The 12,737-nt window shown below is 46.1% G+C and overlaps 2 protein-coding genes across 4 annotated transcripts in view; both read right to left on the reverse strand.

Annotated features, from left to right (window-relative positions):
- Positions 1 to 1,772: 1,772 nt before the first annotated feature.
- On the reverse strand, positions 1,773 to 9,842 carry LOC138626600 (uncharacterized). 2 transcript variants are annotated; one of them, XM_069708340.1, is made up of 7 exons: positions 9,678 to 9,842; positions 9,004 to 9,341; positions 7,679 to 7,851; positions 5,697 to 5,915; positions 4,364 to 4,524; positions 4,150 to 4,282; positions 1,773 to 3,391 (listed from the first exon to the last, which is right to left on the reverse strand). In XM_069708340.1, the coding sequence occupies exons 2-7, from the start codon at positions 9,287 to 9,289 to the stop codon at positions 3,215 to 3,217; spliced, it is 1,149 nt and encodes a 382-aa protein (XP_069564441.1). In that variant the 5' UTR covers positions 9,290 to 9,341; positions 9,678 to 9,842; the 3' UTR covers positions 1,773 to 3,214. The 2 variants fall into 2 exon arrangements, with proteins under 2 accessions (XP_069564441.1, XP_069564440.1); XM_069708339.1 differs by having other exon boundaries at positions 9,594 to 9,842.
- A 980-nt stretch (positions 9,843 to 10,822) lies between these two features.
- Positions 10,823 to 12,737, reverse strand: part of usp19 (ubiquitin specific peptidase 19) — a 37,174-nt gene continuing 35,259 nt past the window's right edge. For both annotated transcript variants that reach the window (XM_069708367.1, XM_069708366.1), the window contains exon 26: positions 10,823 to 11,870. In XM_069708367.1, coding sequence (XP_069564468.1) covers positions 11,730 to 11,870 — 141 coding nt within the window. In that variant the 3' untranslated portion in view covers positions 10,823 to 11,729. The remainder of the gene's footprint in view (positions 11,871 to 12,737) is intronic.

The following is a 12,737-nucleotide window of genomic DNA, read 5'->3' on the forward strand; positions in this document are numbered from 1 at the left end:
AAGAAAATCAGATTGTTAATTTCTGCCACTAAGATCAACAACATGAAAAACTGCTGTCAAAGACAAGAAATCAACTGTTCTCATAAATTCTTTTTATAAAGTTTCAAAAGTACAAAACTAACCTCAATAATAAACTAGATTATTATATCACAGCTATAAAGTCTGTGATGTAACGTCTAAACAACATCCGGTCTTTGAACGCACCACAACTATAACGCAGACTGAAAACTCATGGAACATTCAAACTTAATACCTATAAACAGGTCAATTACAGTAAAGTTTAATTTCTCATGATAGTTAGAAAATGCTGTTTCATTAAGTGATTTTCTATCATATGTGCCAGTAAAAGAACAACGGTTCCAGTCCTTTAAGTTTTCCAGTCAGACAGATTGGAGTCCACAGGCTTTATTAAACTGTAAAGTGATGTGAATTAAAGGCTCTGTGATGTGTGAATGCAGTCTATGAGAATAAGACCAAAGATGATGAAGAGCAGCAGACCAACAATATAACTTGTAACTGGAAAAGAGAAGATAATATGAAACAGTGACTGTTGTGAATCCATGATGCATTGATCATGTATTAAGCTCACGTGGCCTCGTTACAGTTCATCTGGCTCTTTTATTTTGTACTTCTTCACTTTGAGTTTCCATCCATCCATCCATTATCTAAACCCGCTTTATCCTGAACAGGGTCACGGGGGGGCGGAGCCTATCCCACCTCACTGAGGACAAAGGCAGGGTTCACCTGGACAGATCATCAGTCCATCAAAGGGACACATAGAGACAGACGGAAACAAAGACCGTTCACGCTCTCATTCACACCTGAGGGACATTTGTAGAACCACCAATTAACCAGAGATGCATGTCTTTGGATGGTGGGAGGAAGCAGGAGAACCGAGAGAACCCACACAGGCACACGGAGAACATGCAAACTCACCACAGAAAGGCCCGGATTTGAACCCAGAACCTTTTTGCTGTGAGGCTACAACGCTAACCACTGCACACTTTGAGTTTCCACTGTCTTTATTTTGCCACTCTTATTTTGAAAAGCACTCCTGAGTCCCAGACGAACAGGACAGGTCCTCCATCACTTCCCGTCGTAGTCGGGCCTCCATCAGACCCAGGTGGTTCCTGGCCGGCCTCTCTTCCATGTGACGGTGTCCGGTGATGGTCCAGGTCGTTTCACAGACCACCGTCCATCCTCCTCTCTATTTCTTCCAGAGGTTTGTGTCGCTGATCTTATTCAACCAGCAGAGGATTCTTCTGAGGCAGCTGCTCATGAAGGTTTGCACCTTTCTGAGGAAGTTTTGGTGGTTCTCCAGGTTCCTGCTCCATAAAGAGACACACAGATGTCCCGGCCTCACCTGTCCTCCCTTTGACATGTCCATCGGTCCTGTCTGAGTCCCCGAATGCCTCCGTCTCCTCTGGTGTCGTGTTCCTCTCCAGCAGCTTTGGATTTTCTTTCCAACTTGGTCCGAGGTCGCCTCCAGCTCCGTCGTCTTCTCCTTCATCTGTCGCTGGTTGAGTGACAGCCGTGTGAGGTCATCCAGCTGTGAGCAGCGTCCACTGCAGTCTGGTTCTTCTGTCTGTTGTTGTTTGTTTCTCTGGAGTATCTCTATAAAAACTGTTCAGTGATCCATCAGAGCAAAGCAGAACAAGAAAATAAAAAGTACTTTTTTATATTGCAGTGAACTAACCAATAGTACATTCTAACACACTAACAGTCGCCCGATGATGTCATCACTCAAAACAGAAAACAGCTTCAATAAAAAAACTTTTTTATTCAACTGAGTGGCGATAAGTCATCAGGAAAATAAATAAAACTCATTGTTGATGTTTACAATTTCCAGTGTGGACGAGATGTGTTAATGAAGCAGCGTCATGTGACCTCAGCTCATTCTTTTACTGCTGACCTTTGACCTGGATTCAATAGAGAGATTCTCCGAGACAAAATGCTGCTCTTCCATCCATCCTGAGTGAAACCACCTCGTTAAGCTTTAGTTGTCACGACAACAGATCGCTGAATCAGCGCTACTTCTGTCTGCATTTCTCTGCTTTTCACAAACACAGGAGCTTCTGGGAATTACCGACATAACATCCACATGTGCACATTTAAACAGCCCAAAATATACAAAATACAAAATCAAACTGCTGCAGAGTTCAACAGAAACAGACCTGCTGCACAAATGATGAAAACATGAGATCCGTGTGGAGCGATGAGGAAACGTCCTCTAAAGTAACAACGAGATGCAACATGTCCACGTGTTCAGTGAATCTTCTTTAATATCCTCTGACAGGAGAATCCGAGCCTCCAGCGACAGCTTTATTCTGCACATTTATCAAAATACGGTTAAAACTTCCACCGAGTCTGGTTGGAAACTAGAAATGATATTCTTCCTCTACATCACTTCAAATAGAAACTACCTGAACACGATGACGTGTGAAACTTCAAACTTCAGTTATGAAACTGACGCTCTCACTGACGCCGCATGTGTTGCTTAACTTCATGCAGCATTTTGTGAGTTTTGCACGCTGAAACTCTCCAATGAAAAGTGAAATCTGCAGTAAAATACTGTCATGTTTTCACCAACATCTTCATCTCGTTCCAAATATATCTAACATGAAGTGAAAGCAGCTCCGTGCGGTTATCAACCGGTCCCTCGCTTTAAAAACTACCAGAAGTTAAACAATAAAGGATTCTGAAACAACCGAAACAAAAAAACCAACCTAAAAACAGAACTTCCAAAGGACTTATTAAATATCATAAATCTAATAAACATCATGAAGGTCACGTTCTGACTGCAGGGTTTCTGAAGCAGGTCAGTGATCAGATGCTTCATCTGAAAATATTCAAGTATCAGTAGGATGGAAATGATGTTTTCTCAGTAATGTGAAGAAGTTTTCATGAAACCAGTGAAGCATCGTTTGAAGACTCGTCCACCACGTCGACCTCCGTTCTGCTGTGAGCAGATCCAGGACGAGGGGAAGGAGGACTGTCTGACATCCTTCTGGGAGCTTTTTAACAATATTACATCTTCAGATAAAAACTATGTTCTCCGCTAAAATATTCATGTAACTTTCCTCCGTTTGTAACCGAGTCCATTGTCCTACCGACCGTCTCGTGTGACCACCGACTCCGTCCGTCCTGGGACATCCTCAACTGGAGGACAAACATACACAAACAGGAAGTCAGGGGGTTCAGGTGTGTGCGTGCTCTAGGCCGCCCCCTGCTGGAGATTCCTCTCGTAGTTCTCCAGACAGATGTGGACACGCTGGGTGAAGTAGGTCGGCTCGGCGACGGCCCGGAGGAGGTCGGTCTGGACCAGCGTGATGTCATACAGCTCAGAGGTGGAGGCGGGTCGGGTGTCAGAGCCGCCGGGGTTCATGAAGACCTGGGAGGGAGAGAGAGAGAGAGACAGTTAATCTTGCTGTTTTATTTTGGTCTTCTTCCTTTGAGTTTCCATGGTTTTGTTTCCCGTTGTATTTTGCCGCTCTTATTCTGAAAAGCATTGGCTTGGTTTTCCTGTCGCACGACCCGCAGAGAAATGTGAATGTATGTTAAAGCGGTAAACTGATGCCAGAATGTAGATTGTTTATGAGGTAAAACTCTTAGTTTGTATTTAAATGAACTGATGATTACAGTGTTGGTCATCACCTGATCAGCACTTTGAAGCGCATCACTCATATAAAAGGTGAAATTCTGTTAATATAAAGTTTGATTGATTGATTGACTGGTCCTGTGATCAAACAGGATGATTTACATAAGTTAAACAAATTCTAAGCGAATAAATAATGAGTCCTTCTTCCTGCAGCGTCTCTGAAGGACTGACTCCATGTTTGAGGAACAACGTACGGAGATCTTGTTGTCTCTCTTCATCCTCACATCATGCAACAGTACAAACTATTTAAAGGTAGCTGCAGTACGTGTTGAAAGAAAAGAAATGGCGTGTGATTCAGAATGAAGAGAAAGTGTTTTTGTCTGTCGGAACAGTTTCCTGCAAATTTTTCACAATAAAAGCCTTATTAAAAAAAAAAGTTTTCTCCCTACTGAAACCTTCAGGACTTTTAATTTGAAAGCGCTTCTAAAAGGAGAAACATGTGGAAAGAAACGTCCCCTCTGGTCCGAGTGTGTGAAGACAACCGTCGGTACCTTCGGATTAACGATGGTGTCTTCATCGTTCTGCCGGATGTTGTCGTCGATGAAGACGTGCTGAACTTCCTGGTCGAAGGGGTCGACCCACAGCGGCTTCCCCCCCCGGATGGAGAAGGTGTTGGTGGCCCACCTGGTCACAGATACAGAGACACAGATTTAGAAAAAAGGGCCCCAAACCGACTGGTGGTGTCTGTGAGGATGTTCTGTGTACCAGTCGAAGTGGTCCTGGAAGCCCCCCACACCCCGAACCGAGCTCAGGTACCGGTACAGGCCTCGCTCCCCCTCACGGGACGACACGCGCTCGGCGGCTCGGCTCAGGACGATCGCCCTCTGACTGCAGCGGATCTTCCCCGGAGTCTCGTCCACACTCAACTGAGGAGGAAGGAGAGTCTGAGTCAGAGAGGAGGAGGAGGAGAACCGACTCCACCCACATTCACTGTCACATTAAAGCTTCTTCCAAGAAAACAGTCCGTGCAGCTCCATGAAGAAACTCTGAGCGGTTACTGAAAGATAACCAGCCTCCAACTGTCAGACAGCAGGGAGGTGATGGTGGAGGAGGAGGTGATGATGGAGGAGGAGGTGATGATGGAAGAGGAGGTGATGGAGGAGAAGGTGGTGATGGAAGAGGAGGTGATGGAAGAAGAGGAGGTGATGGAGGAAGAGGAGGTGATGGAAGAGGAGGTGATGGAAGAAGAGGAGGTGATGATGGAAGAGAAGGTGATGGAGGAAGAGGAGGTGATGGAGGAGAAAGTGGAAGAGGAGGTGATGATGGAAGAGGAGGTGATGGAGGCTGGAAATCAAAAGCTAAATCAGCCGGGAGGCACGAAGACTTAACATCAGACTCAATAAACTGTGATAGGGTTATTAAATCAAATGACTGATCACGTGACATGTTTGTGATCACGTGACGTGTTTGTGATCACGTGACCTGTTTGTGATCACGTGACATCCTGCGATTGATTCTTCCTCTTTCTGTCTCAACACACGACAGATCGTATCTGACAGGAGAGCGTTTGAGGAAGACTTCCACTGTGCTCTTCTTCTGTGTGTGTGTGTGTGTGTGTGTGTGTGTGTGTGTGTGTGTGTGTGTGTGTGTGTGTGTGTGTGTGTGTGTGTGTGTGTGTGTGTGTGTGTGTGTGTGTGTGTGTGTGTGCGCGCATGTTGTGTTGTGTGTGTGTTTGGGGGGAAAGGGGTAATATCTGGGGGTCACGTTCTGCAGGAGAACATCTCTGTGGTCCTTGAACACCTGAACAACGTCCACACGTCCAGAAAAAGAGACGTTCACAGACGTCCATCAGAGCTGCTTACATGTAAACGTGATAACGTGTAAACGTGTAAATGTGATAACGTGTAAACGTGATAACGTGTAAAGCATCAGCTTGAAATGTACGAACATCTGATGGTTTATCGGTTTGCTGCAGGTGATTAAATATCTGTGCTGGCAGATCACACTAAAACTTAAAAACACTTCACATAAGGTGTAAAGTCTGTTTTTTTAGATAAACGGATGAACTGAACCTAAACGACTGAAGTGTGGGCTTCACCTTCAGCTCCGGCAGATCTGGGAACAGCGGATGAGCCCCTTCGTTCAGGGCTCGGCTCACGGCCTTCAGCACACGAGGCAGGTCGGTGCCGAACGTCCGGAACACCACGGCGAACTCCCGTCCGTCCTGCACCAGGTCTCTGAGCAGCTGGAAGAAGGACGGCAGGATCCAGTGGTACAGCCGGCCGTCCTCTCCCTTCACCGACAGCTCTCTGTCCCGCTGCAGGGGACACGGAGACAGCAAGCAGCGCAGTCAGCTCACCAGTCATCGTCTAGAAGTAATACACGCCTGAAATAACCAGACTGTAAGAGGGCGGGGCTAAACGGGTGAATCTAAACAGGAAGAACATGCAAGTCGACATTATTTCCAAGGACGCTCCTCCTCGTTTGAGCTTCCTCTTTCCATTTAAATACGAGTTCAAAGAGTCACACACAACATCCCAGTCAGCGGTAACCGGACAATGTGATGGCTGGAAGCACCTTTAATATAAGAATGATTACATCTGACATAGACATGACCGTCTAAAAATACATGCAGTCCTCAGATCACTAAAAACAACCCCGTTTCCATAAAAAGTTGAGGCTCTGTGTAAAATGTAATGATTTCCAAACAGAATCTCAGATTGTGATCCGTCAGACCTCAGGACAGTTGTCCACTTCACCTCAGTCCATCTTCAATGATCTCGGTCCAGAGAAGGCGGCGGTGTTTCTGGATCATGTTTCTATCTGGTTTCTTCTTTGGAGAGTTTTAACATCATTTGTGGACGCAGCGATGAACTGTGTTCACAGACGATGGTTTTCACAAGTGTTCCTGAGCCCATGCAGTGATTTCCACTCCAGAATAGTGTGTTTTTAATGCAGTGCTGCCTGAGGGCCCGAAGATCACCACCATCCAATATTGGTTTCCAGCCTTGTCCCTTGTGTTCAGAGATTTCTCCAGATTCTCTGAATCTTTTAATGATATTATGAACCGTAGACGATGAAATCCACTAATTCTTTGTAGTTTTACGTTGAGGAACATTATTCTTAGATTGTTGAACTATTTTCCAACACAGTCTTTCAGAGTGGTGAACCTCTCCCCATCTTCACTAGAGAGACTCTGCCTCTCTGAAATCATCTTTTATACCCAATCATGTTACTGATCTGTTGCCATGGTAACCTCATTAGATGTCAGATGTTCCACCAGGTGTTTTTTTTTTTGCGTTACACTTTTCCAGTCTTTCATTGATCCTGTCCCAACTTTTTGGAGATGTGTTGCTGCCATCAAATTTAAAATAAGCAGATATTTAAAAAAACAAAAAAACAATAGAATTTCTCCATTTCAAAGTTTCATATGTTGTTTTTGGTCTATATTCAATTAAATATGTTTTTACATGTTTTGCGAATCATCACACTGTGTACTTATTTACATTTTACACGACATCCCAAGTTTTTTGGAAACAGGCTTATAGTTGAATATTTCTGCCCTTTTGCCTCTGAAATTGTCAAAGATGTCCTGACACCTAAAACAAGTGTTTGGTTGGAGCTGCGTGATGTGAAGGACCACGACGACAGTTTAACACACGAAGGTCATTTCGTCGTCACAGAGAGAAAAACACAGCGGCATCATGTTTAAAGTCTGAACAATAACGTGATGATGTCATCAGGCCTGTGATGGACAGGTGTCGATAATGGAAGGATCCCATTATAATCAAACATCAAATCAGGGCTGGACACCAAACATTCATACTTTTATGACCCAACTGACACTGAATGTACCATAAAAAAAAAATCCCATTTACCACCAAATGGAAGGACTTTGAATCAGAAGCCACGCGTATTCCTGTCTGATCATTTTCCCTGTTTTCTCAGCACAAATCTGTCCACATAAACAACATGTAAACACCATGTAAACACCATGTAAACACCATGTAAACAACATGTAAACACCATGTAAACACCATGTAAACACCATGTAAACCTCCTGAGTCCCCCCTGGCTTGCCTTGGCGCCCTCGGGCCAGCGGAGCAGCTCCAGATGTTCATCCAGAACCCCACGGAAACGTTGGCCGGCAGCAGATGTGAAACCGGTTATCCGTCCAAACTGGGAGCAGTAACTAACGGCGTCGCTGCAGGGAGGGAGCAGCGAGGGGGCGTCGCTCAGCCACTCCCAGCTTCCTGCACAAAGAAGGACCACAAGGTTTCTGTCAGCACGTTAAACTACCGTCCGCCGAGAGGGTGCAGGGGGCCATTTTAATATGTGGTAATACTAATACTAATACACACATTTACTCTTTAGACATTTCTCCATTTCACTGCCATAAATAATGACATCTTGGCAAATAAACCTGAACTAAAGACGGACAGATAACTTAAAGCAAGGCAGCAGATTCAACTTTTTGTAAAATCTTTATCAAGTATAGGAAACCACAAAACCCACAGGGCTCAGCTGGTTTGAGAAATACTCAACCTGTAGACATCTGACAGTTAAACTGAAAACATTATAAATCATAATTATAAGTCTTCTTTGGAGATACATGCTTTTACAGATACAGATGTTGGAAGAAGACACCTCAAATAGATCAGCCTCTTGGGGAATGACTTTGGGTCTCCATCCGCCAAACCTCATGGAAAATATCAACAATCAAAAGGTCCATATTTGGACAATAAAAACACAATAACACCAGACTAGAGACCTTTGTTATAGTTACTTCACTGATGACCTGAGAATCAGCATTTTTAATTACACGTTTCACTTGAATGAAATACGAACTTTTTGAAACAGTTGTCATGGTGACGCTGCTGACATGTTCAGGGAGGAGGAGGAGGAGGAGGAGGAGGAGGAGGAGGAGAGGAGAGGGGAGGAGGAGGAGGAGGAGAGGGGAGGAGGAGGAGGAGGAGAAGGAGGAGGAGGAGGAGGGGAGGAGGAGGAGAGGAGAGAGGAGGAGAGGAGGAGGAGAGGAGAGAGGAGAGAGGAGGAGGAGGAGGAGGAGGAGGAGGAGAGAGGAGGAGGAGGGAGAGGGAGAGAGGAGGAGAGGGGAGGAGGAGGAGGAGAGGGGAGGAGGAGGAGAGGAGAGAGGAGGAGGAGGAGAGGGGAGGAGGAGGAGAGGAGAGGAGAGGAGGAGGAGGAGGAGAGGGGAGGAGGAGGAGGAGAGGAGAGAGGAGGAGAGGGGAGGAGGAGGAGGAGGAGAGGGGAGGAGGAGGAGGAGGACAAGTTCTTTAAATTCACAACGTTGAGACGGAGCTCTGCGCCGGTTGGACTCAGACAGGAACACGAGGTTCCCCGGATCACCTGACTGAAGAGAACCGGGAGGTCGGTGTGTCGGTTACCGTGTCTGCTCATCTTCCCCCAGGTGACGGTGGACAGGAAGTAGTCCAGAGCAGCCACCGTGCCCTGCCCCGTCACCGCGTCCGACACCAGGATGGTGTTGTTCAGGTCCACATGCAGTACTAACTTCTTCCTCCGGTCCGGACCGGAGGACCGGAGCGCCCGAGGGACGGTCACCGGGGTTTCACCTGTCCCCAGCCCAGCCTCGGGGACGTGTCCGCTCTCCGTCCCGTCATGTCCCTCATCTCCCTCATCTCGGGGGTCGCCGCTGTCACCGACCTCCGCCATGACAGTAACACAACAGACGGCAGGTGAGAGGTTTGAAATCCTGGAGCTCAACCTGCTACGTCCCCGTCTCCATGTGTCCAACTCAGTCTAAAACCTGCTACGTCCCCGTCTCCATGTGTCCACCTCAGTCTAAAACCTGCTACGTCCCCGTCTCCATGTGTCCACCTCAGTCTAAAACCTGCTACGTCCCCGTCTCCATGTGTCCACCTCAGTCTAAAACCTGCTACGTCCCCGTCTCCATGTGTCCACCTCAGTCTAAAACCTGCTACGTCCCCGTCTCCATGTGTCCACCTCAGTCTAAAACCTGCTACGTCCCCGTCTCCATGTGTCCACCTCAGACTAAAACCTGCTACGTCCCCGTCTCCATGTGTCCACCTCAGTCTAAAACCTGCTACGTCCCCGTCTCCATGTGTCCACCTCAGTCTGTCTAAAACCTGCTACGTCCCCGTCTCCATGTGTCCACCTCAGACTAAAACCTGCTACGTCCCCGTCTCCATGTGTCCAACTCAGTCTAACTCAGGAGTATTTACCGGGACTTCCTCATTCAGTTTCCACATCTTCTTCTGCTGCGGCGGGTCCGACGTTGCTCTCTACTAAACGGCGGGAAACAGCGCCCTCTTGCGGTTCCGCCATCGCAATTATTTTCAGTCTGATATTCACAAATCTCCAACAGAGACAAAGAAGGATGAAAGTGTTGAAATTGGTTTTAATCCAACTATTTTTCACAAGTTAAGTTTATATTATGGAACAAAAAGAAAAAAGAAATATAATAAATAAATAATTCTGAAAACCCAACGAGTCATTTTTGATTTGTTGAAGTTAGTACAAAGAAAGAGGAAGGTCCTATAGTGTTAGTTTATTATATGGCCCTGTATCAAAATTTTGCTTTAAGACCTTCATTCTGACCTTTATTATTTTATTAGTGTCCTCCTTTGGAGCCAAGTGGCAACCAGTAGTGATGTCATCAACCATCAGTGATGTCATCGTTGGTTTGTGAACGTTATGAATCCTCCAGTTCAGATTCTGTCCGTCACCATCTTGTTAGTTCGGAGCGGTTTGGAGCAGGAAGTGACCATATTTGGACGAGATGGGGGAGGAGCCAGCGGTGGATCTGACCGATCTGATCGGAAACCTGACGATACTACGTCCCGCCCACCGATAGCTGTAACCTGACTGCACCACAGGCCTGTCAATCAAACAGACACGCCCCCAAAACAGGTCTTCTTGAATCTTCTTTTCTAATGAATGAGGGATTATTTTCAGATGGACCTCCAGAAAACTAAGAAGAAGGAGTGACTTTAGCTAACAACACCGAGATAACTGATGGACACATTTTATTCACTTTGGATTTGATGAGAGAAGTTGAATGGGAGTCTATGGAGCCGGAGGCTTTTTGGAGCCGACCTCTAGTGGCACTCGCTGGTATTGCAGCTGAAGACACTTCTGGATCAGAACCATTTTACAGACCTGAAGCTACGAACACTTTTATAAACAGTCTGTGTTGGGGACAGAAGAGAAAATATTGCAGTCAGCAATTCTCAAAGTTGATTTTATTTATATTAACCATTTATATGTATCCACAGCAGCATTCTTAATGATCCCCACTTTATATGCAGTCCATTAGAAAGGATGGGGAGATTGGGGGGGGGGGGGGTTGAGACCAGAGAGGCCGGACAAGTCACGCAAAACAGAAATAATGAAATGCAGCGAGAGGGAGGCGAGAGGGCGAACGGAGCCTACAGCCGGTATGAACATGCAGTCATGCACATTTCACTTTCTACTGAAGCCTTCTGACGATTTGCATCCACAGGACCGAATATCTAAACGATTACAAAACAAAACAAAAAAACAGAAGCCAAACAAAGTTCATAAAGCAACAAGACAGGAAAGAAAGTGTGTGCCCTCTGTATTAAAAAAAAAAAAAAAATGTAGCAGGTCAGCACCAGCCATGTTTTTTTTTTCTTAACTTTATATCATTGGCTACAACTTCAACCCAAATGACTGAAAACAAACCATTCAAACCAACTTTAAAAAAAACAACAACTAACAAAATTAGAAAAAGATTTACACACGTTACAACAAGCGTCACTCAAACTCTCCCAACTGACCCTGATAACTCCTCCCGGGGGGTTAACGGGTCTGGTCAGATAAGCAGTGGAGGGTTCGTATTTTTCTTTTAGTTTGAAACCAGACCAGAAGGTGCGTTGGTGCGCGGCCGGCTCTCCACGCAGCTCCGTTCAGGCTTCAGGCGCTGAACTACATATGTTAAGTCTTTATCGCTGGGTTTGTTAATTCACGCGAGTATATTAGTGATGTGTGTAAGAGTCTTTTCGCTAGTGAGTGAGGCGCCGTCCTCGGAGACCGCCGCCAGGTCGACCCGTCGGATGTAAGCAGGAGCACCGGGACCACCAGCTCTTCTGGCAGATCGCCCGTCGGCCGGCTAGTCCACCTCCTCCATGTTGCTGTAGGACGGCGCCTCGCACTCTCCCGAGTGGGCGAAGAGGTCAGAGGGCACCTCGGCGGTCAGCGTGGGCGGTCCCTCGGGGTCCAGGTCGCTCCCGAAGAGCGACTGGCTAGAGGCCTGAAACATAAACCAGTGTTAAGGATGAATCAGGCTGGAGGAGAGTTTCTGTTTGGACACAAATGGAGGAGGATGTGACTTCAGATTATAAACAGATGATTTTATTATCAGCAGACGGAGTACAATGCTTTACAGGAAGCAGCGTTTAGACGGAGGTATCTGGGTACATTATTGCAGGGTCATTCAATTAGGATTACAGTACTGGTAATAATTCAGGAATTCAAAGATTACAGATGGAGATCAGAAAACAAGTCATGATTATTTCAGTTTGTGGACGACGCGTACATCAGTCGGGTGCACTTCGATCGGGTACAGGAAGATTTCTGATGTCACAGTTCTGCACCACAGCAGCTACATTTTAAACTGGACACACTACAGCGTTGCATATTTCTGTTTAAATCAAGTGTACACAGTCTCCACGGCGCTCTGAGCGCTGCAGAGCGTTTAAGGCAAACACAGGTCGCTCTGAACGGCACCGGCGTTTCCCTGAGACCCCAACACACACTCACACCGGAGCGCGGCACCGCAGAGCCGTGATCTGTGGACAGTTTGGAGGCCGACTTTAAAAACAGCTGCTAGAAATATAGAACAGCTTGTAGGATTTTCAAAATAAAACGGAGGTGCAACTGTGAGGAGTTAAATGTTCAAATTGAACTTTTTAGAGCTACAAAACTGTCCAGAGTCAAAAACCTGCAGAGCTTTCCTCTCAACGATGCAACACACTGAACATTACATTCAGAAGTGGACGGTTCATTCCTCTCTGCGTGGCATCATCAGTCAGCTCTTATTTTGAAGGATGCAAAAACAAGAAGAAACATCTCTCTGTTTACTGCAATTCATCCTGACAATCTAAAACAATCCTCCATG

The sequence above is a fragment of the Brachyistius frenatus genome, unplaced genomic scaffold (assembly GCF_029030835.1).
Source record: "Brachyistius frenatus isolate BFR_SWC_R1_liver_20210118 unplaced genomic scaffold, ASM2903083v1 Contig_75, whole genome shotgun sequence".
Taxonomy (NCBI): Eukaryota; Metazoa; Chordata; class Actinopteri; family Embiotocidae; genus Brachyistius; species Brachyistius frenatus.